At 42.4% G+C, this 25475-nt stretch overlaps 1 protein-coding gene across 2 annotated transcripts in view; it reads left to right on the top strand.

Moving 5' to 3' along the window:
- The window catches only part of EBF2 (EBF transcription factor 2), a 123714-nt gene that overhangs the window by 84488 nt on the left and 13751 nt on the right, over positions 1-25475 (top strand). For both annotated transcript variants that reach the window (XM_041490663.1, XM_041490664.1), the window contains exons 7-11: positions 6209-6290; positions 16250-16367; positions 18118-18248; positions 19388-19514; positions 24514-24602. In XM_041490663.1, the coding sequence (XP_041346597.1) occupies positions 6209-6290; positions 16250-16367; positions 18118-18248; positions 19388-19514; positions 24514-24602 (547 nt within the window). The remainder of the gene's footprint in view (positions 1-6208; positions 6291-16249; positions 16368-18117; positions 18249-19387; positions 19515-24513; positions 24603-25475) is intronic.

Raw genomic sequence — 25475 nt, forward strand, 5'->3', positions numbered from 1 at the left:
CTTTTTCACACCTGTCTCCAACATTGGCTTTTTTGAGCTCATGGCCTCCGGAAATCAGACACTTCTGCCTTCCCTCAGGTGCATTCCAGGGATTAGGTCCTAGATAATATTCCCACATCAAAACTTAAACTTTAAAACTAAAATGTAAATTGGAGTGAGTGACTGCAAGAAAAGTCACTTAGAAAAAAATCTAACCAGACTGAAGAAATTACTTTGAATCAACCAAGAGCATGGAGAAGTGTTCCTGGTTTGTCCCATCAGGAAATGAGGTTTTTGTTGGGTGTAGGAATAACAGGCATAGTGTTAATCTCCTTTCTGGTTTGTTTGGTTGGGTTTTTTTGTTTGTTTGTTTGGGTTTTTTGTGTGTGTGTGTTTAGTTTGGGGTTTTTTTGGTTTTTTTAAAATTTTTTTTATTTTTTGGGTTCGTTGGCTGGTTTTGTTTTTTTTTTTTTTTTTTTTTTTTTTTTGTTTTTTTTTTTTTTTTTTTTTTTTTTTTTTTTTTTTTTTTTTTTTGGAGTCTTTCTATTAAAAAAACCCCAAGTGACAAATGAGCAGCCAACTCCTCTTCTCCTGGCCCAGGCTTGGGATCTCATCATCTGACTCCTGCTCCCTCCTCTCCCAGCAAATCTCTGACGGACTCAGAAAAGTCTCCTGACCTACATATGTTGGTTTTCACGTTTGTTAAACTGGGTTCACACTTTATGCACAGGAGTTTTGTGAAGATTAATTAGCTGCTGTTTGTGGAGTATCATATAAATACTCTGGCTCACTGCAATAACCCCACTCATTTCTCACGCAGTGGAAAGTGTACCTTCATTTAAAGTGCCTTTGTGCACTCCTGATCCCACACTGGCTGTAACTCCTGCAAAAAAAAAAAGGGAAATTTTCTCATCAGCTCCCTAATAATACACACTGACATAATAGATCAAAATTACTCCAGAGATAAATATTCAGATTACAAAGATGTCTTCCACTGTGATATTCATTAAAATCAGGATGGTGATATCAAATAAATGCAATTAATTGATTTGAAACAGTGACCTGCAAATCTGGCCCTTTGAAAGGAAGGTATGTGGAGTTGTGTGGGGCACTGGTAGGGTTACTTGTCACACTTTTCTCAGAGGTTGCCATGCCAAGACACACACAGGTGACCCGAGGGGAGGACCTGACCTGATCCAGAATTCCCTTGTTCTGGTGGAGTTGGAGTCAGGCCCTCACTGCAATAATAACACTTTTGCAGTTCACAGTATATTTTAATGTAATATTGTTGAAGTGATACTCATAATAACAACTTCTGTTTTTTTTCTTTGTTCCCTTTGTGACGTTTTGGAAGCACTGAATTATTGAAGGAGGATTGCACTGCATCTTTATATTTTCATTAGATTTTGGGATCGCAGGATTTGCTGGTAGGCATAATCAGAATTATCCTAGATGGTAGGCGTGTTCTCTTGCCAAAAAATCACTGAGGCCACAGCTCCAAATTCCACAGCAACCCCAAAAAAGCCAGAATTATTTGCTTTACAAGGGAGAATTTTTAGTTATATCCAGAATTTTAGGTGTATCCAGAGGCTGTTCCCAACATACAGCTAATGTTGGACCTCTTGATACTGTACCTCTATTTTAATGAAGCATAAAAGGTGGATGTGGGATAAAAATTATTAATTGATTTATTTATTTTTTTAAAATTACACGTTCTGCTGCACATGGGACTGAGTTTTAGGGCTTCTGCCTAGTCCTGCTGAAGTCACCAGGAAGATTTTTCCAACTCCAGCAGGATTGATTAAGGTCAATTTGATTCTTCTCACTCATCTGAGGTGGATAAACATCCTCACAGGTGTGGAGCATAGGTTCCAGTCCTAGCCAGGTACAGAACCTGATTATTTGGGCATAGACAGGCAAGATGGGACTGTGGGTCAAAAACTGCTTTGCAAAAAGTTTAACTGATGCAAGACCTGGCTTCATTTGCCCTCACCCTTTCTCCACGTCCATGCACCCCTCAGCTGTGTTAGGAGCTCTCCTGGTGCTTCCCCACCAAGGATTGCTCAAGCTATTGCTAAAAAATAGTTGAGATAACAGAGCTGACTTTGTACTGCAGTGGAAAAGGGGCACTTAAACCATTCCCCAGCTGAGCTCCTGGGCTTGGTGGGAGCTCCCAGCAGGAGGAGCAGTAACTTTTAAAATAGCTCTAAAAAGAGGGAGGCGGATTTAAGGTGGCATTTTGGAGACCTCTCAAGTATATCAGTCTGTACCCAGTGAGGTCAACGACGAGAGAGGCACAACAGGAACAGAAGTCTGTACTTATATCTTAATTAATTTTATGTCTGTGCATTAAGTCAATCAGCTTTTCTATAGCAATGCCAGAGTTTTCAGGGGTAGTTATTGAAATGTGTTTAGATTTTCCCCTGTCACCATGAAGAGGGTGGGCTAAGGATGGGCCAAGGTCCCTTTGCTTGGCTGGAGCCAGAGTCACCTGCTAAACTCCCACCTAATTCTGTCCTTAGCAAGGCTAAAGATTGGCCAGAAACATCACAATCAGCTAATTTGTTAGAATTCTGGTTTTAAAAATTATTATTTTTCAGGTATATACAAGTTAAGGCCAAAAAGTGTCTCATTTAAGTATCTTTAAATGAGACACTTTAGACACTGGCTAAAGTGTCTCATTTAAAGAAATTAATAAAATCTTTCTGCAAATCTCCTGTTACCCCTAAATCAGCTTCATTTAGTGCTAAACCTTCCCTCCTCTTTGCTCCCCCCCAAGTCATTTTTATTCTAATGCTGCAATAAATATTAATGCCTTTCCCAGATGCAATATCTAAAAAAAAAAAAATAAATTACACATACGTATATATGTATATGGGTATATATATGTATATACAACATATATATATATGTATATATGTATATACAATAACCTTCCAAATACTTCATACAGATGCCCACTTGCAGCTCAAATTTGACTGGAGGAATTCTGAAAAAGAGAAAAAGAAAGGTGTGGTTCGACTAGGATAAAAAAAGGAAAAAAGATAAAAATCCTTGTGTGGGCAGCTAAATTAAATTAAATCTAAATTTTGGGGTGATAGGAGGGAAATTATCATAGTGCAGCATATCCAGTGATCTCCAACAAACATCCTAGCAAAATAAATATAAATTCTGCCACGATGTTTAAGTACTAAAAGAGAACCCAGCACATTCTGATATATTGAAGCAGCGAAAATGTCATCATTTCGAGCTGCTCATCAATTCTGGAAAGTCAAGGCACCTCTCCCCAGCCTGCCCGGGTTAAGAGCCAGGCTGAGCCTGCCGGGCTCCGAGGCCGGGATGTGTTTGGTGCGGAGCAGTCGGGGAGGGTGGGCAACGCTCAGCGCTGCGGCAGCTCAGGGACCGGGCAAGTTCTGGTTTTTTAATGGCCATTGCCCCCCTCGGCACGAATCAGCCCGGATTTAATTGGAATTAAAGCTTCATTTTCAAGTGTGCTGCTGGGTTGTGTTTGCTGGGGGTCTGAACCCTGGTTTTCTGTAGGTATTTAGCAGAAAAAGGGGATTTTTTGTTCCTTGTCACGCCGCGTTGCAGAGTATGCTCGTGGATGCTGTTAGATGTACATTTGGAATTTTTGCCTCTCTGTATCTGCCTTTTAGGGGTTGTGTCACTCACAGTCCCCCAGGATCTGTCTTCTTCCCAAAATCAGTCCAGCTGACACAGCAAGATCTCTCCCAAACACTTTTCCCTGCTCATTTTCTTCATTCTTTAGTTCATGTTGATAATTTTTCTCATCTCTATCAAAAGGGATGCAAGCATTCAAAAAATTAAAAAATAAGCTGGCCATTTTTTCTGCTTAATTTATTTTATTTTTCCTTAGAAGTAACAACTTGTGAATTTTTTTTTTGTGGTTTTCCTGCAGAATGATCAGCCAGCAGCTCTTTGATTTTCATACAAAAGTTCCTTGTCTTGGTTCATTTTATAGTTTGGTTTCATTCTGGGGTTTTCCTTTGCACAGGCACATCTCCTATAAACTGTTTCTATATCTGCAAATATTCTTTTATTCTTTTTTATATCTCTAAGAAGAGGGAAATAAAAAAAGGAGTGTTTGTGAGTAACATTTATGCCTCACATTATCCTGTGAGTCTCTGAGGGTGCCAACGTGCAGGGGATTTTTCCTTCTGAAAACGTTTTTATGGATAAAATCTCACCAAATCTTTCATATAAAAGAGGTCACAGGTTTCAGCATGGACTCGACAGGACTTATTTAATAAAATATATTCAGTTCAGCTCCCAGGGCATGAAATTCTGTAGGATTTTTAGTTTGGAAGCCACGGAGGTGCCCAGGGCTCTGTTGGCAGAAGTTGCCCTCTGAGAGCTGAGCATTGACACCTCTCTCCTGCTGAACCTCAATGTCCTGCTGAAGGGAGACCTGGAATGAGAAGGAAATATAGAGAAAATAACAGTCTCACCTTGAGAAAATAAACATTTTTAAAATATCTAATATATTTGTGAGACATAAGGGAATAATAGTTAAAAAGAGGACATTTTAATTGAAAAGGGTCCCCAGCCAGGGTGGATTTTGGGCAGTGGTTTTACACGGTACAATCTGTGTCTTTTTTGTGGGTGAGGTTTTCAGAGGGGTTTGGTTTGTTCGAGCACCACACAAATGGATCCAACCGTGGCTTTTTCTTTGTATTTTGGGCAGATGGAGGAGAAATCTTGTGGTGGGAGTAGTGCAGAGGAAGTGGCACTAACAAGGGGGAGCAGATTTCTGCGTTATTGTCTTGTGCTGGGGCTGGTTTGGAGGGTGTTGTTGGTAAACCCAGGAAATATCCATCTTTCTCCTTTAAAGTTCTAATTCAAGGCATGAATGTGTGAGTTCTGAAGGGACTTAGGGACTGCGGTAAAAAATCGTTGTCATAGTAACAGAAAGGGAAATAGGCCTGGCTCACCTGGGACTTTAACTTACTGCAAAAGCAGATTTATTTTTTTTTAAAGGCAAGCACTCTAGCAAGAGAAATAAATAAATAACTCGTTCTTTGTATTCAAAATCAATTCTTCAACTATTTATTTTTTCTTGTATATGACTCTTTTTCCTCCTAAATCTATCTCCAAGTCTTTGATTTATTTTTTAAATTATAATTGTTGCGGTTAAACCCAACTTGTCTGACAAATAGAAACTGAAAGAATCACAGGAATATTTTCACTTGCAACAGAGGATGCCAAAATATTTCTTGCTCATGCCTAAATTTTGAAGACTTGTTTGTTTTGTTTTTAATCCAACAACTGTGGCTTTCCACACAATTTCTTTACCTCTGAAATGTCCAGATTCAATCAGAAAACAAAGGGGTGAATCCTTTCCCTCTGTGGATGCGAGACAAAATTTGGTGGAATAGCTTAGGGAAAAATTCCTGCTTAATATTTCTAAATTCTAAAATCTCCATGCAGTGTTGGGTGAGTCACCAAACAGGCTGGAGATTCAGCTTGGGTACATGACAAGCTAAACTCTACAGAATAATAAACCATATGAAGATGGGTGTATGTGACAGAGCAAAAATAATTGGCACGAGAACTTTGTGGGATATTAATGGGTTTATCTGCTCGGACAGCGTGAGCTGTCATGTTTCACTTGAGCTCTTGCTTTCCTTATCCTCCCTCAAAATCTAGGTAGGAACAATCTGGGCTTTTGGCAGTTCTGTTCCTCTGCTTTTGTGACAGGAATCTTCATCAGAAAAAAAACATCATCAGGATGAAACCTCATCAGATTCTTCTCTGAGCTGTGTTTGCTCCTGGGTTTTTCATACATTCCAAGTCATTCCAAGGCTTATCTGCCTCAGAGTTGCCCTGTTGGTTTTGTGGTTTCCACAATACCGTTATCCTTCTATATTGTTTCATGGAAAGTCCCTGCAGACAGCCAAAGAAAGACCTGGAATGTGAGGGAGAGATAAGAAAGAGACTAAAATTGTGTGGTCAAGCCTGCAGAGAGGGAGTGGGTGCAGATCAGAGGAATTATGTTCACTTACACCACGGTGGATTTCAGTCACACTGGTTATACTTTAACTGTTGTTTTTTGTAAATTCTGTTTATTAGAGTTTGGTTTGTTTGTGTTTTGATAAATTCTTGTAGTCCTGTAAGATCCATTATCATGCAAAATGTGCATTTTAAACCAGAATATAACAACACCTTTTGCTGTGGTTAATAGAAGTGATGTGGTTCTTTCTCTTTCCAGATTCTTCCTAAAATTTTTTCTCAAGTGCAATCAGAATTGCTTGAAAACAGCAGGAAACCCAAGAGATATGAGACGGTTCCAGGTAAGTCTTACAAGGCTCAGCATTGACCTGTCTGTCTCTGTTCTCTTCCTTTCCCATCTCCTCTCTCCTACATTGCTCCTAACAAACATGATGACAATCTATGAAAAGCCATATCAGACAGCGTTAAAGTTTTTCTCCATTTGTTGTGTTTAAACCCTTTTTTCCCTTTTTCTTTCCCTTCCCTCTTTTTCCACCCTGAATCCCCAGGGGGAAGTGCTGTACTGTACCAAGCAGCAGTGGATATTTGATTTGACACCCTCGGGCAAAGCACTCGCACATACAGCTGCCCACAGCAGGGATCGTGCTTGTGATATTTAGATGCCTCAGAATTTTTCAAAGTAGCTCTCTACGTGCTACACAAGCAACCTCTTCATTTCCTACCTCTTTGCCTGTTATTTTTTTTTTGCTTCCTAACACCCTCACATCCTCCCTTCAGCTCCTTTAAAAAACAACAGCAACAAACCAAGGAGCTGGAATAGTGATGGTGCAGCTCTGGCGGCCGGGATGCGCTGCCGGGAGGGAGGAAAGCAGGGCTGGGAATGGCTCTGAGTAAACTGAGGCACAGCGAGGATTTCAGGTGGCTGCACCCCGGCCTTGCTGGGTGACCTTTGATGAGCCATTTCCCCCTCTTTTCATCTCTGATTCCAAAGCTTACATGAGCTTCCTCATTTATAAATGGAGTTAAAACGCCACAGGAATTTACAGAGTTGCTTCAGACTTTCCATCAAAATGCGTTCTCGTAGAAAAAAGTGGTTTTTATTTTTCTTCCGCGTCTGCTAGCAATGAAAAATTTAATAATTGTAAAAAAAAAGTTTCGACTTTTACGAGAAATCCTGCAAAACAAATCTTCTGAAAGATCAGAAAAATTAAAGAAATGCAGCCAAAAAAAAAAAAAAAGTTTTATTAGCTTTTTGTTTAGAGCATGAAGAAGTTTAAAGAAAAATTCCTGACCAACCTAATTTTTTTCACCAGTAGTTTAAAGAGACTGCAGTGACTTCTTCACGCTGTGTTTTTTAGAGATGATAAGACATAAGAAAAAAAGAGGTGCTCATTGTTAGGGAATTTATACTGAGTTTTTTTTCAAGTGGCAATTTCCATAAAGAAAAGAACCAGCAATTAGTTATCATCTGCCAAGAACGCTAAAAAATCTGGAAAGCAAAAGAAAACCTCTTTTACAGCATGTAAACATATCTTGTTGGCTTTTGGAGCCAGCAAGAACAACTGATTGTGGAATGTCAGGAAACATAAATGATCTTTTTTGGGGAGGTTTGTTCTGAGTTTGTAAAAATATTGTGCCCAGAGCTCTCCTGATTAACACCTAGGGACCTGAGGCACTGCCATAACACACAGAATATTGGTTGCAACTGCCAAAAGAGAAATTCTGGACCCAAACACATCAGAATGTTGGAGAAATTCAGCTCTGATTTCAAACCCATGCTGGCTACTCCCAAAAAATCCTCAAATCCTTGATTTCCGTCAGATGCTGAGCTGAAGGAGGAGTTTGGATCCAACTTTTTGGTGGATGGGCAAAAATCTCTCTGTGGGCTTAGCATTATTTTTAATGTCACCTCACCTGAATGGGGATGTGACAGAGCCCAACAGCCTCAAATGTCCAGGGAAACCTTAAACAGGGAAACAGAACCAAATCCTGCAGAGTCACATGGATGAGGATGGAATTCCTTCATTCCTCAGCCCATCCACCTGGCAGCTCTCCTGCATGGGAGAGAGCCTGGCCTTGCTTTTGATCTCCGTCCCAAAATCAGCACTTTATTGAGGAGAATGTGCTGGGATAGACTCCTCAGCTGGGTTTTCTGCCTCCAAACATGCCAAGCTGGGAAAACAGAGCCAAGTGAAACTCCGGGGTTCTGTTTCTCTGGGATAACTTCAACTCCTCCTGCACGTCCAGTTCCATGGGAGTTTGTCCCCTTTGAGTCTCAGTGAGAGTTCAGTTAAAGCCCCCAAATTAATCAAGATCAGGCTTTAAAACCATTACATTCAGTTTACTTTTTATCAATCCCCGCCCCCCCCCGCCCATGTCAACCTTTTCTCAGAGTTACAGAATGAAAACCTTTGAGACAAATCGCAGAATTCTTGAGGTTTTGAGTGAGAGCAGGATCTTCGTTCAGGCTGCCTCAAAGCTGGACACGTGGGTTGCTGAGCTTTGTTCTGGGCTGCAGAGGTCAGTGTGGATAAAAAATACAAAAAGTGGCTCAAATTGCTAAAATTTGACACCTTGGGAATAACAAAGCTCCGTGTTCCAAAGCAAATTAGCCATGATGAACAGTAAGGACAATGGGCAAAGACAGCTTGTTTTCTGTCTGCCTTCTGGTTTCTAAGGATATCATCATTACCTCCCTGAACATAACCAAAGTTAGGAGTGCTCTTAAACACTCCAGTGGCTTCTGGACACTTCTTTTATTTTTGGTTATGTTTTTGGGTTTGGGGTTTTTTGTTTTTTTTTTGTTTTGGGTTTTTTTGGTTTTTTTTTTTGGGGTTTTTGGGGTTTCTTTGTTGGGTTTTCTGTTTTAAAATGTTGATAAATTCTTTTTGCCTGCTGCTTGGATGTGGTCTGTCAGCAACCCTGAAAGTCAAAAGTGAGGGAGAAAAAATTACTTTAAAATATTACTGGTGTGTTTGCACACTTTGGACATGTCAATTTTCATTTTAATTCTCAAGATATTCACCAGGCAAAGTAATGAATGTGCAGAGTTGTCTATTAGGTTTGAAGGGATAGTTGTGCATCCTGTCAGTGCAGAAACCTGTGAGAAAACCTCTTTTACAGAGTAAAAGCAGGGTCAAAAACCACAGCGCAGTAGAGTGGTTTATTCATTTCATTATTTAATTCATATTTCATGTTTCAGTCTTGGGCCATATCTAAGACTTCTCCCGGTTTTCCCCCAATAAATTATTTGTACAGCTGTTGTTATTAAGTCCCTCCTTTTCTAGACACTCCCAAGCACTTCACTTTCCTTATGCAAACAGAATTCTGCAGCAATGCTCATCTGAGTGTGTTTTAATTCCTATCTATCTGTGTTCTTCTGCAGAACCAAATATTTTCATTTTCAATGGAGTAGTGCTTGTCAAACCTCCAGGAGACATCAGGATGCTCCTTTTAGTCTGTGGTTATTAAACAAAACAGCAGAGAAAATCCCTCTATCAAAGTTCCCATTTAGATCACTACTGAAACCTGGGCCTGAAAGGGTCTCATCCAGCACCATTCTTTCCTCTTTATTAGAGCCTGAATGAAAGCCCAGACCTGAGGCTTTGTTGACGAGACAAAAGTACAAATATGAGGTGTGGAAATAGTGCCTTACAATGCATCCTACTGAGTTTTCCAGCACGGAGCAATGGTTACTCATGACTGGAAACGTGTCAAGCTAATGCTTCTGATTAAAGATGGGTGTGAAGCTGCACAGTTAGGGCTTGGCTTGGCTCATCCCCAAAGCTCCAAGGCACTGGGATCCAGTGTCCAAGCCTGGCCCCAGCCTCACTTCCAGAGCCAGTACGTGATTTAGATATTTCATACTATACTGGTAATATATTAAGGTAAATTAAATGTTAGGTTTCACATGCATCATTTAAAAAAAGGGGGGTGGGGAGAGAAAGGGGAGGAAAGGCTACATTAACATTGTGTTGTAAATTTAATGCAGCTCCAGATGCCTGAACAGTTGTGGGGTTTTTTACTATAATTCTTTCGGCTGGAGAGCAACACCAGCTGCTTTGTGATCCTCTTGCCTTCCTTTTTTAACCAAATGCAATGATTTTGTGCTGTTGAAAACTATGTTTTACATCAGAAGTTAAGGAGTGTGTGATCATTATTTTAGTGAGGTTTTTTTTCCCCTGTAGTAACATGATTTTATTGTGAATCACTATTCAGTGTGATTTCAGTGTCTGTCAGTGGCTAAAGCAAGGAAACAGATTCTAGAACTAAAGGGAAGGGAATATTTCTAGAACTAAGGAGTACTTTCATAGTTACTTGATGGCTGCCCAAAACCCACAGAGATAGAGCAGTATGTCCTTGTGAATTTAACTGAAACAAATATTGCTTATTTATAAATTAAAATATTTCCAAATAAAACTGGTGGGTGGAAGACTGAGGCAAAAATCATCCTAAAATCACTTATTCAAATAGAGGATTTGAGTCCATCTCCTCTGCAAATTGAGTTTACATAGGTATTGTTAGTCAGGGCTGTGTTCTCAGCGAAGGATTCTCCCGGGAATGGAACTTAAAATAAAAATAAAACCCCCCAAAACGATGCCCTCCATTTAATGGGGAATTCTCCTGCAGAACTTGATTGAAGCCCAGTGATACTTTAATGGTAACGACTGGTGTGTAAAGGGGCACAATAATTCTGTAGAATTAAGATGAGGCTCTTCAGCTGAAATGCTTCAGCTGAGACCTGGTGCTCACACATTAGGCTCCTGTTGATTGGGAATTCGGTTTCCTCCAGGAGCACAGTGATTAAACAGGTCCTGCAGTGCCAGGGAGGGTATGAGCAGCAGACATTGGTTCTAACAGTGGTCAGCTTTGAACCAATGTCCTTTTTTAGGAGCAAAACGAGAAAGGTCAGTAATTGCCCTCTGTTTTCAGCAGAAAACATGACATGGAATGTTTTCTGGCAGGTACCTCCCTCCTCTAGATGCTCTAGGGAGGAAGGGAAAGGAAAAATAACAAGGTGCACCCCTGGGGAGTTTTCCTTCCTGACCTCGGAGTGGTTGGATCAGTTCATCATCAGGCACGTGAGCAAAGCTGGCTGGGGCTGGGATTTCACCCAGCTCGCTCTAATGCAGAGCTCTGAGGGGTCTGTGTCACTCAGGGAAATGGAAAATGATTAAGAGGGGTGGGATGATATTGGGAGTTAGGAATGTAGGCTGTAGGAAGCAAAAAGGATGGCAAGGATAAAACATAAGTGCTGTAAATCGGAATCCTGCTCAGGCTGATGGGGAAGGAATGTGCCAGAGACCCCCGTGGTCAGGCTGGGATATGGACAGGGATCACTGAACTGCTGGTAGAGGTGAATACTACATGGAATAATCATGATGGGAGACTACTTTCCCAGGTAGAGATTGCAAAACAAATGGAGCTGGTGTCAGCAGAGCCTGGGCCTGTTACTGGAGGGGGCAGATTTCTTCATCGGGTACTGGCTGAGCCAACAAAAGGTGATGTTATTTTATATTCTGCGTGAGTAAGGGAAGGACTGACTCAATGGCAAGAGAAAAAGTACTCAAGGAGTTTAATGTGCTCAGATCTGAAGGCCAAATATCCATGGGGAAAGAGAGTTCCCAGAGTGATGTCTCATCCATGAAAAACAAACCACAAATGAGATCCGTTCAGTCTCAGACTGCCAGCAGAAAGGAGGCGGATTTGTTGTGTTGGGCCCCTCTGATTTCTTGTTTGGGTACAATACACTGGATTAGCTACAGGCAAAGGAGAGCAAAATGACATTGGAACAGGTGCAGGAATGGGTCATTGAGGGGACAGGGGCTGGACAAGAGCTTGGCTCAAATGCTTGCACTGAGGAGGGGTGGAACTGCTCTCTGAAATTATCCTCAGGAAGGTCAGGAAGGGAAATTATAATTTTAAAGCTAATGTTAAGCATAAACTGACTAGGAATAAATTTAGGCTGTAAGCCATAAATTCCCTCATCACCAGGCTTTAAAACAAGACGAGTGTCAAAGGCAGAAGGTGGAAATGGTTGCAAATGATTTTAGGAAAGCAGCTCCTTGGTTTGTCTGTGGATAATAGCAGGAGACAAGGTGTCAGTGACCCAGGAGTGGTGTCCAACCCCTGTGTCCCAAGAACCTTCAGATTCCCTGGGGTGAGGGCTGAGTGTCCAGTTTGCTGTCAGCCCCCAGTCTGCAGGCTCAGGGCCTGGAGAGGATTTCCCAAAGAATTCCATGGAAGTTTTGAGGAGAGTGAGGCTGCAGGCATTTTTCACATTGTTTATCTTATTCCTAATCCAACTCTGAGGCAAGCCCATCATATCCAGGCTCTCCTCCTGTGTTACTCCCTCAACCAAAATTCCTGTTGACATCAATGGGAGCCCTGTCCAAGTCCAGGCAGCAGGATGAGGCCTGACATATTTCCTTCCACTCAGCTGGAAAATAATAATAATAACAATAATAACAATGACAATAATAATAATAGCAATAATAATAACAATAATAATAATTTTAAATCCTCATAGCAGCTTTTTTTTTTTTTTTTTTTGAGAAGTTAAAATGGTGCTGTGACTAGAGAGTTACAAGGGAAAGTGCATCAGGAATGCAATATTGTTTCCAGATGTACAATGTCATAAAGAATTTTTTCCACACTTGGAATGGTAACAGGAATTTTTTGAGAGAGATCATTTACACAGTGATGAGATATGTTACATGTAAGTAAATGCCTGTATGCCTGGAATGTTTGTACCATATGTCTAAATAGGTGTCTGTGACTGATACAGATTTTATATCTGGGGATGTGAATGGATTTGCATATCTGTGATTTGAAGAGCAGCACACTTTAGAATATAAAAATACTGATATAACACAGTTGGGGGAGGAAAATTTGTAGTACCCAGGTGAAGGTTTGTAAAGAAACACAACCCCCTGAGCTGTGCAGGGAGGAGAAAGAGGGGCAGTAGAGCTCAGAGAAGCCGAGTTTAAAGTGCTAAAGACACTTTGGCTGGATGTCACGGGAGGTGAACCCTCCCTGTGGGTTCTGAGCGAGGATTGCACTGCAGAAATCCACCTGGAAACAAAAATAATGTGGAGATACAGCTCCAGCATTTCCCCAGGACTGCTGGGGAATCACTGGTTTATGGCTGTGGCCTCTCAGCTGATAAGAAGACCTTTGCAGACTGGCAGGGAGAACCTCAAGGAGTGTGAAAACAGCTTAGAATCCTGTAATTCCCCCAGTGTTCTGAGGGAGATGGGATCTGTGCTTGGGAGGATGAAGGAATAACATTGCGCTCTCTATTTCCTTCTTGTTTGCTGTGCTCTGAAACCTCAGCAGCGGTGACAGTTTGGTCCAGCTTTTGGGTGGCACAAAATCTTAAGTTTCTATGCTGTCTGTGCCTAAAATTTGACCCTCAGCCCCACTTACCAGAATCCATGGCCTACCTGACCTGTTTTGTTGTTCTCAGATAATTCCCTTTAGGTTAAATTTTGCATTAACAAATGGTAGTTGGTAAAAGATCATCCACTGAGAAATAGGCAAAGAAGCCAAATAATCATACAAAAGAAGTGGTGCCATCAGGGCAGGAAAAGAAAAACCCACCAGAACCATTCGTCAGTGCTTGGGCAAAAGTGGGCAAAAGTCAGAATTTAAATCTCCAGGGAAGTTTGCACATCACCTTTCATCAGCACTAAATACAGGGGTTTTACAATAGGGCTTGGACTATTTTACGATGTTGGGAGAACAAGTGTTGTTGATAAATACGTGTTCAGGAGGGTTTGGGCAAAAGTGCATAGAAATGGTTAACAAGGTAATGGTAAGAAATGTTGACCTTGATTTGTTTGGCTAAGATGTAAAGATTTTTGAAGGTCAAAGGTGTTCTTGTGTAGTGTTTTGGAGTCTAACTGTGTCTGACCCTCTAACATTAAGCTGCTGTGGCCTGCAGTTTTGAAGAGTGAAGCAAACCAGGGGGAAAGAGGGAAGGGGGAGAGAACAGGAAATGGAGTGAGGTGTTTCAGGAAGTTGTCAGGAGTTGACTGATTGATTCCAGATGGAAAGGGTCACCCTTCATGACCCAGGAAATACTCACTGGGGGAAAGCAGTTGGCTTGTGAAAGGGAAGGGCCTGGGAGTTAGAGACCATGGTGGAATGTACATTCCTCCTCCTTTTATCCATAAAACATTGGTTTTTAATCTCCAGAATAAAACAATTGTATTGTGATCTCCATCAGGCAAGAGGGAACAGCTGGAGCAAAGTGAAGAAATTCAGTCCTTTTGATGTCCATGATCTCATGTGTCCTTTCTCCACACCATGGATGAGGAGTTGGGTGGTGGTGGTGTAGCAATGACAAAGGTCTCTGCTGAAATTAAGGTTACAGCAAAAAAAAGTCCCAAATTTTGAGAAGGTTCTGCTCCAAATCTGAACTTTGCATCTCGTCCTGTCCACAAGAATGCTGTGTTTATTTATCCTGGGTCCCCACCTGTGACAGGCCAAGTGGCTCTGGCCCTCCTGTCATGGATGGGAGAGGTGGATAAAAATGGAACCACACATGGAGAGAGGTCTAGAAGTGCATCTTCCATTCCTGCTGGCTCAAGGAGCAGAGGACGCTCAGCACTTGTCTTCTGGACTGGTTCTTGCCATTACTCTGCCATTGCTGTGGGGGTCTCTATATCTCCTACCAAAATGTGGCTCTTGTGCTGTGCACAACCCAAATGGGGATTCCAACACGGACCTCTCCTCTGGGACAGTGACAGGACCCAGGGAACAGCTGGAGCTGTGCCAGGGAGGGTCAGGCTGCATACCAGGGAAAGGTTGGATTTTGGGAAAGGCTCTTTCCCCAGAGGTGCTGGCACTGCCCAGGCTCCCCAGGGAATGGGCACGGCCCCGAGGCTGCCAGAGCTCCAGGAGCCTTTGGATAGTGCTGCCAGGGATGCCCAGGGTGGGATTTTGGGGTGTCTGTGCAGGGCCTGGGGCTGGGCTGGATGATCCCTGTGGGTCCATTTTCCACTCAGGACATTCCATGATTCTCTTCTATGTGTGAACACTTGAAGTCTGCCTCTATTCTCCCTTCCTGGGAGCAGGTGGGTGTGTATTTATCCCACTCATGTGAGTGAGCTCAGAGATGTCTATTCCACAGTGTAACTGTATATACAAGACACACTTTTTATTTACATTTGGTTGCAATTTAAACACTTGTCGTAAATATTTCAGACACTGGAATAATTCAGGCCTATTCCCCTTTGCCACAGTGTGTTCTGGGCTGGCCAGTGAGAGACTAAAATTTATTTCCATTGTTTAAGGGAAAATAATGAAGTGCATCTGAGTGGGCTCAGCTATGTCATGCAGGAAACGTTCCCTTTGGACGGAGTCACACCCCACCCTAATGGGAATGAGGAAATCAGTTGGCACACAAAAGCAACACATTCTGTGACAAGAATGCTTGAGAAGTATAAGAGTACAGGATGACAAGAGCCTTTTGGAATGAATTAGAGTTGTCTCAAGAAAGAAAGTATTCTTTAAGCTCGCCTAAGCCTGGGGAGGGCAAGGTCTCTCCTGCTCTGTGCTGGATAGAGTTTTATCAACAATTAGAGCCTGACATTCTCTTACCTCGGCTGTGACATCTGAGGCTGTGAAAATCCATGAACACATTCAGGGTTTGACTCTCCATGGCTGTGCATTACTGTAGGTGTGGCAGTGGGATGGAATTAAGCTCATTTACACCAACTAATGGTCAAAACCACTCAGTCAGAGGGCATTTTCTTTCAGGAGTTAAAACACTGTTTGTTTTTCCTAAAAGCTTGTAGTTTGAAGTCACACATCTTTATCTGGATTGATGGGATTTAGAGTTTTGGATACTGTAAAAACTAAAGTGGGATTAATTAATATATACAGTTATTTCCTCTAAGAGTTCAGATTGGAGCCTAGTCATGGACATTGAGGTTTAAAACCTACTGCTTGGTTTGGGGTCCTCAGGCTCAGATGATTTTTCAGGAGGCACCATGCACTCACATATCAAAACCAGGCATGATATTAGGTCCTGTTTTCATGGAGTTTCCATCGTGCAGGAGCTGGGTCATTTAACAGCAAAGCTTCTATACAGCTCACAGGATGCTGTGTTAAATGCAATTAATGCACTGAATGAAGGCTGAAAATATTTTCTCCCCCTCTTAAACCCCTGCAGGCTGCGCTGCCATTTTACAAAACAAGGCTCTAGCTGAACTGAATAATTAATCCTTAACAAGTTGAATTTCAAATAAATTGTTTACCTGGCTGTTTTTTCCTTCTCTTTCTAAATATCCAGGTGGTGCTATCAACAACAGTGAACGTGGATGGGCATGTGCTGGCAGTGTCTGACAACATGTTTGTGCACAACAACTCCAAGCACGGGCGGAGAGCAAGAAGACTCGACCCCTCGGAAGGTGGGAGTTTTGTCTGGAGAGCAGAGCAGAAATTACCCGTTCTTCCATTTCTGTTTGTTTTCAGGAGGGAAGGAGAGCTAAGGGGGAATTGCAGAGCCTCGGGGGGTTTGGAGAAGGCAGAGGCAGGAAAACAGTGTCTACTGCATGCAAAATATGATCCTCCTCACATCTAAGGGACTGACTCCCCACCCCCCTGCAATTTATTAATTAGTATGTACTGCAAAGATGAAAAACACAGAAACACCAAGTATTATCTAAATTTCAGCCCTCTCATTCAGCTGGGATAGATTTGATTTCAGGCAAATTAGGCAAGATGACATCTTAGTTAAACAGAGCCGTTCCAGCACAAGATGTGTATGAAAAAGTGTCACTGGTTCCCTTAAACAAACTGTGCACGGAGCCTAACGATGCGCAGAGGGAGCTGACACTAATTGATGTGGGTTTGTTTGGCTAAGCCAGACTCATGGCCAGCTCCAGGATGGGTTGGGGACTGTATTCAAGCAATTACAAATTCTTGTATCTGTTAAGTTTCAAAATGTTCAGCCCCTCCTCTCCTCTTCGTTCCCGAAACATTCCACCTCCCTCACGCAGACAGTGCTCAAAAACTACTGGAAAATGCTGGAAAGTGCTATCAGTGCCTGCTTTTCCCTCTCCTGCAGCCCCTGAAAGTGAGAAGAGCTGGTGATGTTAGTAGAAAAGACAAGCAAGGATATTATTTCATTATAATGTTTTGCTGCCCCACTTCTTAACTGTGCCCTGTATCAACCTAAAAGAAGAATTAATGAACTGGAAGAAAATGATTGAATCAGTAAAGAATTCAGAGTGGTGTTAATTCTCCCCCAGCGGGCAGTGAAATGGTAGAAGGAAAATCCCAGGATTCCTAGCCTAGGAAGCCATCCAGTTTTTCCTTGACTGATTGGATGTGATTGACTGGCTGTTCAAAGGAGTCTCATGTTTTTGGAGCACTGCCAAAGTTCCCCTCCACCTCTGACCCTGTCAACATTGGGAATGGAGTGATGGATTGACTTTGGTTATGGCCTGGAAACCATATTGGGTTCCTGATGGGATGCATAGTCCATAGGCCTTGAACATATGGAAGAGAGAAATAAAAAAAAAAAAAAAAAGGCTCTGTAAAATCAAGAAAATTATTAGAAATTATCTCCTGATATGAATTGGAGGAGACATTTGATATTCCCATACCTTCTTTCACCCATTGATAAATGTAATGAATGTGACTCTACCTTTTTTCCACAGGGTTTGTGTCTGTGGGATCATATGCTAATCAGTGGGTGTTATTTTGTTTTTTTAAGCAGTCTCTGCACAGTCATTTAAGCATTTCATTTTTACACCCACTACAGTTGGCCTGTTAGGCTTTAATGACACGATGTTAAGTGCCAGTAATGAATAGGCAAGTAATTAACACTTGCAAGGCAGAAAACACTCCTTTATTTATTTATTTATTTATTTATTTATTTATTTTTCAACATTCTGGGAGTTGTGGAGTGGTGAGAAGCCTTCATGGGTGAATGGCTAGAAGGGACTTGTCCTAGGCCTCTGCTAGCAGTGGGAATTCAGGAATTCCCAGGTGTGGATGGGTGGAGCTGCTCTCAGCTGCAGTTTTTGCATCACTTGGGATGTTTGATGCTCACAGGAATTGCTTCAGGGATTTACACCCAGGCCTCAAAACTGTTGGGGGAATGAAAAAAGACACCTTAAAGAGCTGTTTGGATGTTTTTTTTGTTCTGTGCAGCCACGCCCTGCATCAAAGCCATCAGCCCAAGCGAGGGGTGGACCACGGGGGGAGCCATGGTGATCATCATCGGGGACAACTTCTTCGATGGGCTGCAGGTGGTGTTTGGGACCATGCTGGTGTGGAGTGAGGTGGGTACAGCTGCCCCTCTGCTCCTGAGCTGGGGAGACTTCCCTTTTCTGAGGAGGAACGGGGTTAATTCCTGTTCCTGTTCCATGGTGCTGTGTGAGGTGGAACATAGAAACCTGTGTGAAGGGAATTTATGGAACATGTTTTCCTTGCTCTGTGATATTATTGAATGATACCCAGAATGAAACTGAACAATTCTAGGTGTCTCTAAAATCAAAGAAATTATTAGAAATTGTCTCCTGATATGAGCTGAAGGAGACATTTGATATTCCCATATATTTTTTTACCCACTGATGAACTTAATGAATGTTACTCTATCAATTTTTCCACAGAGTTTATTATTTACAGAGGTTCATTTACATAAGCAAAGGTAGAGAAATAAAGAAAGGGTTTAAGTTTGGGAAGGAGAAAAAAAATCCATCTGGACCCAGGAATAAGCCATCAATTAACCAATGGGCTTAACAGTACAAGTTTATTGATGACAATTCATCCTAAAATGTGTGATCCTCTCCCTGGAGGCTAGGATCTAACCCAGGTGCATCCCTCTGCTGATCTATAGTGATAATTTTTTTAAAAAGTGTTTTTACTGAGGCCTGTGATGGCAGGACAAGGGAGAATGGTTTTAAAGTGAGCAAGGGTAGAATTGGAAATGAGGATGACATTTTTTATGGTGAGGCCCTGGTACAGGTAGCCCAGAGAGGGAGAGCAGTGCCAAGGGAGATACAGGCTAGAATTAAGGAGGAAGTTTTTCACAAAAAGAGTGGTCAAATACTGGAATCATCTGCCCAGGGAGGTGGTGTTTAAAAAAAGACTGGATGTATTTAAAAAAAGACTGGATGTGGCACTTGGTGCCATGATCTGGTTGAGGTGTTACAACATGGGCTGGACTCGATCTTAAAGGCCTCTTCCAGTCTAGAAGTTCTGTGATTCTGTGATTCTGTGAGAAGCTGTGGCTGCTGCCTCCCTGGAAGTGTCCAATGTTGAGCAGGACTTGGAGAAATCTGGGATAGAGAAAGGTGTTCACTGGGGGTGGGACTGGATGATCTTTAGGGTCCTTCCAACCCAAACTTTTCTGTAATTTACTCGTGAAGTAAAAGGACAGAACAGACCCTGATGGTGCCTCTCCTGTTGCCGTTCCCAGCTGATCACCCCTCACGCCATCCGCGTCCAGACGCCTCCGCGGCACATTCCCGGTGTGGTGGAGGTGACACTATCCTACAAATCCAAACAGTTCTGCAAAGGAGCACCAGGCAGGTTCATTTACACAGGTGGGTGCCTGGGATTGGGGCTGCAGGAGCTGTGCTGGTCATTGGTATTGACAACCCTTGGTTTGATTAATTAATGAGTTTATTAATTCACCCTCTTGCTCGTCCAAGGCCACTCTGGCAATGGTGCCATTTGGGGGTGAAAGGAGGAGGTTTCATAAGGCATTTTTACTGCACATTAATATTTTTCGCAACTGCTGTCATAACATGGGTCTGCCTACAGAATATACAACCAAATATTTATGTTCAACATGATTGTATTTGAGCTTTTCTTTTTTTTTTTTTTTTTTTTTTTTTTTTTTTTTTTGGAAAGAGTGACACTAACATTGTTTGAAACTGTTGGAAAGATTAATGTAAAAATTAGCTATACATTTCAAGGGTAAATCTAACTGGCACAGTGAGGCTCTTGTGGGAGCTCATCTGTGTCCTGTAATGTGTCTTTATGCCAGGCTTCTGCAAAGTGTGCTGTGCTGGCACTGCTGCACTTCTGGGGCTCTCAGTGTTTCCACTCCCAAGTGCTCTCACCCAGGGGTGCTGCAACCCGGCCTCCTCTCCTCACCAAAATGGGAAGTGTGGACTTTTCCATAAGGTTCCCACATGGAAAACTTCCTGTCAGAGTGAAGTCAGCAGGATTCTGTAGACATGTAACAATGTGCTGGAGAGTACAGCAAAAACCCAGAGAAATGGCTCACTGGAGGGGAATGGCAGTGGCTGAACCAACTTCAGCTGAAGTAAGAGATGAAATACTTAAAATGAGAGACAAAATCCTGTTTTTAAATCACCACATAAGGAGCTTGGAAGCTCACTGTGATCTCCTTGCTCGGCTTGGCTGGGAGAAAGTGGCTAAAAATGAGGAATGGGAGTGATGGACCAGCCCGGAAAATAAAACTTTAATAATGAAAATAACAAAACGTGGCGACTACAGGTTACAGAGATTCCAAAGACTCGTGGGCAGGGCAAATGCAGCCAGGTATAGGGGCATCTGAGGGCAAAGGTCCGATCCTGAACGTGAACTCAGAACAGGACCTTATAAGAAAAAGATCCTGTACCAACAGAGAAAAAGAACTGGAAACTTGACCAAAAATAGGGTAGAACTGTTAGCATACTGGCTCCCAAGAACTCACAGTTCCCACTGTGACCCAACTAGGTGCCCCCCCTCAGTATACTGTCCACCACGGTCTGAGGTCAAAACCCTCTCTAAAAGCAGCTGAGGTAAAAATCTCAACAGGATGAGATCCCACAAGCACACCCAAGCACTTGGTCCCCGTGTGTGCCTTCATCCAGTGAGGATACAGGTTGCACACATCCCTGTTCTGAATTGCTTTCCTTTCATCAGCTGCTCCTGGAATAAAAAGACATTTGTTCTCTGCTGCTAATCTTGCTGTAGCCTCATATTCTGCTTTTAATACGACACAAATTCAAATTCTCTGCTGCTGTAAGTGGTTCTATTATAGTTCCCTTGGCTTTAATAACACACCACTTTATGCCAGCTGAGGGCACATCTTGTAGGCTTTCCTAGTTCAGCTTTGATCACAGCTCTGCATTTACTTTGTCACAGAGATGCTAACCTGGAAATGTGTATATCAGGGAGATTTGGAACATAATTTTCCTTGCTGAGCAGAAATCCTCCAGGGGTTACCTTGTCAGAGCAAAGCAATATAAAATCATCTGTGGGAGAGGCTGGGCTCTGGGTTGTGCTGTATCAGCCTCCGTGCCAGGATCCAGGGATGGGAAGGGGCTGGTTTGCTAAATCTTGTAAGGAGATTGAAGCTCTTGTTTTCTGCTTGTGAGAAACAACACTTACAAGGATGAAGAGAGCTCTATAAATTGGAAGAGTGAGTTCCCTTGGACAGAAAAAGATGAGGTGGCAAAGCATTTCCTGCTGTCACTGCTTTAGCCTGTGAGAGACATGGGGAAATAGAGAATTCCAGGATCTGAGGGGGCTGACAGGAAAACCAGAGAGGGACCCTTCATCAACATCTGTAGTGACAGGACAAGGAGTAATGGGTTCATACTGAAAGAGGGGAAATTTAGGTGAGATTTACAGAAGAAATTCCCCCCAGTGGGAGTGTTGAGGACCTGGCACAGGTTTCCCAGAGAAGCTGTGCCTGCCCCATCCCTGGGAGTGTCCAGTGCCAGGTTGGACAGGGCTTGGAGCATCCAGGACTAGTGGAAGGTGTGACTGTCCATTGCAGCAGGGTAGAACAAGATGATTTTTAAGGTCCCTTCCAACCCAAACCATTCCATGATCCAAACTTTGATACCACAGGTGCCTTTTCTCTGTTAACACCTTAAGGGTTGGGCAGCCCACTGCAAAAACTGCTCTCCCTTTCCCACATCTCCCAGGGTGATACCAGCACGAGCGGCTGCAGCTCCTCCTGCACAGCCTGAGGTGCTGTGACGTGTGGTGAGACAGGGAACCCTCCCGGGGTCAGCACTGTGCTGGGGGGGTGTCACAGCCAGGCCCTGCAGAGAGGGGCTGAGCTGATGCTGCAGCTCTGGCTGATGCAGACAAGTGTCCTGGCAGAACTTGCTCAACTGTGAGAATTCTTCTTCCCCTCCTATTCCAGCAAGTCAGAAGAGATGTGTTTGAGATGAAAACACAGGTTTTGAGGGGTAAAGAACATCAAAGAGGAAGCACTGTCCAGACTCTGAGCCTCACATAAATAAAGTCAGGTAGTTGGTGACACATTTAGATCTGTCCCTACTCTTATACAACAAATCTGTTGTTAAAACACTCGTGCTAGGGAGAGCCCTGAAACTCTGGATTTGAGGATTGCCAAAGGGATTTTGTACCTGAGTCCATTTTCTGAGGGGTTTCATTTCAGATATCTGATTTCTAGGAAACAATGAACAGCCTGCTTTGTGTCAGACCCCTTTATGGTCTCTGAATCCATGAACCCCAAAGCATTTGGATATAATTCTGGCATATTTCTATGTAACACACAGATAAATCACTCCTGACCCAGCAGCTCTTTCTTCAGTGGAAGTGGGATTGTTGGGAAGCTGCTTAAACTTGCTGGTGGATTCTTCATGTTTGGCCTCCACTTGGGAAGGTGTCATTTACTCCTCCAAATACTTGGTAGTGGTTTTTCGCAGGATTTCACAACAGAGATATTTTTGTTCCATTAATGAGTAAAACCAGTAGTGGGCAATTTTGTTGCAGGCTGTACAGAAAAACCTTTGTGCTGGAAGACATAATGTACACATTGATTCAGGATGGCAGGGTCCTGTGAACAATTCAGCATTGTTGGGAAATGATTTGCTGCTGTTGATCTATCAGGATGAAACTGTCCATGTCAATCCATTGGAAAAATATTTGTTGAATAATAGCCAGCTTCTTCTTCCTGAATTAGCATTTTGCATATTCCCACTAGCTATTTTTAGTAACTTGATATATATTTGAATCCTTGTATATTTCACATGTTTGAATTCCGATATATTTCACATTTCTTTAGCTTTAGATATATCACTTAAATGAACAGATTTGTGATCAAGAAGAGAAATGCCACATAATGATGTTTAGGCTCTTGTGACAATTGGCCTCTAATTCTCAGGATTATTGGCAAAATAGCCCACCCCCCAAAAACTCCTCTTCCCAAACGGGATGTAGATTCTGTGGCAGTTGAAATGTGTATTATTAAACTCCTTGAGCAAACCAGAATGGCTCCCAGTGGAGAGCAAAGACATTCTAAGTATAGCCAAGACTAAATTCTCAGGTCTGGGTTTTCTCTGCTCAATTCCCACTTGATTATCTCCTGTAATATTTAAACTTCATGCCATGCCATAATTATTTAATAAAAAGTAAATATAAAATGTATCTCCGTGGAGAATGTGACCTTTTACCTTCACGTTGTTGTACCAAAAGCAGACAGGGATAAACAAGGAGCAGAGATAAACAGGGAACCTGGATCAGTGTAAAAGTGATGGATTCTTCTCCTGGTGCAGAAGATGGTTCTCCTGTGAGGTGCTCAGGATATTTTGGATCATTCAATAAGAACCATCAGCATCTCTTGTAATCAGGGGTTTTCAGCTGTGCCAGTGCTAGTTATTTTAAAAAATACAGATTTTTTCCCCTCCCAAAAGAACCACAAATGGTACAAAAAGGTCTAATCCAGCATTGACTGAGGGTAGTGCTAAAGGCCTTACATGTGTTACTTATTAAATGTGTAATGAAATTCTTCACAGAATCCTCAGCATGAATGTGTCATTTGTGTTAAAATGTGCATTCTGAAGAATAAGGGAATTCAAAAAAAAAGCATCCCTGTAACTGTGCTGGTGCTCAGTGGCACTGCTGAGGTGTTGGAGGCAGGCAGAGCCCAAGCACACAGAATGCTGCAACTGACTTTTGGGTTCTGCACCAATTTAAATTGGAGTTTGAATAATCAGAAATCTGAGTATTATTGCTGCAATTTCCTAGCAGAGACTAGGAAAGAGTCTGAAGTTTTCTGAAATCATCAGCGATGCCAGTAGGGCTCTGCCAGCTATTGCAAACTGAGGATCTGGGTCAAAATATCCTGGTTTATCCACCAGAGATTAAGATCATTACAGGGAAGTGGCAGCGTATGCAGAACACACAACTGGGGAAGGGAATGTGTCTAATGAATAGCTGTGCCCTACTTCGGGACTGCAAAACATTGGGGGCGTGTGTGGAATGTGTTTATTAGAGGAGCAAACACGGCTGTCTGATTTCTGGCTGTGTAACCAGCAGGAGAAAACCTGTTCTGGTGTGTGTTTGTCTCATAATTTGCTTTATTGATGTAATGGTTTTGTCCAGAGTGAAACATTCATCCTTAAAGGAGTGTTTTGTGACAGCGCTGCTGCATCTTGCAAATTATTCATTCAGCCTTTGATAGAGGATGAGAAGTCAGCCAGGGAAACAGGAGCAGTTTTAAGTGCAGAAGTCATGATTTCTTTGTTGCCCAATTGAGACAGAGCCATATAAAAATACATGTTTAGATACAGTCATATAATGTGGTGGGGTTTGATGTTTTCCTTCCAGCTTTAAATGAACCTACCATAGATTATGGCTTCCAAAGACTGCAGAAGGTCATCCCAAGACATCCCGGGGACCCTGAAAGATTAGCTAAGGTAAAATAATTTTAAACATTTCACTCACCCCACCAAATCTGTTTTTTTCACTTCTAATTAATAAAAGAGACACAATTATGTCTTAAATGACAATCACATCAGAATTCACCAATTAGCTGTAAATCTGGCAAGAATGGATGGGACTGTGTAGAACCCACAGTGATTTTTGTATGTTGGAGTCCAAACAGTCTCTGTGTAATTTTGCTGCTAAATTGAGTCCAGTGAACATTCCCAGTTCATCGTCCTTGTGCTCTGCCCTACCCCTGGTGGCCCATCCCTGAGCCCAAATGCTGTGTCCATGCAAAGGAATGTATTGAATCCTCCACACGCTCGTGTGTCCCTGCAAAAGGATCCATTGAAATCCCCGGGGGAGCAGGGACGTGTGGGATTTGTCTCCGTTTTTGGTGCTGCTGAGGTGGAGCAGGTTCAGGACTCTGGAGAGCTCCGGGTCACGGAGGAGCCCCGGACCTGGCACGGCCGAGCCAGGGATCAGCCCCCGCTGGCTCCAAAGGGACTCGTGGTTTGGAGGGGCTGCTCTGACCCACCGGGAGGGCTTAAATTCCTCAGGTACCTGGCAAATAACACCTGAACACAGCACCTGAACTGTGCTTCAGAGCGACCACACACAAACACTTGAGAGAATACTAGCTCATGGTTTTATTTATTTAACTATTCTATTCTATTCTATTCTATTCTATTCTATTCTATTCTATTCTATAGTATTCGTCTATTTATTGTATTTATTTTTTATTGTACTTTAGGCTAGACTAGCCTATTCTGTCTTATTCAATTTATTATTTTCTTTTATTTATTTTCTCCTGTTCTATTTTATATTACCATTGTATTTTGTTTGTTGTATTTAGTTATTTGTTT

The sequence above is a fragment of the Pyrgilauda ruficollis genome, unplaced genomic scaffold, assembly GCF_017590135.1.
Source record: "Pyrgilauda ruficollis isolate IOZ18807 unplaced genomic scaffold, ASM1759013v1 scaffold125, whole genome shotgun sequence".
In the NCBI taxonomy this organism is placed as follows: Eukaryota; Metazoa; Chordata; class Aves; order Passeriformes; family Passeridae; genus Pyrgilauda; species Pyrgilauda ruficollis.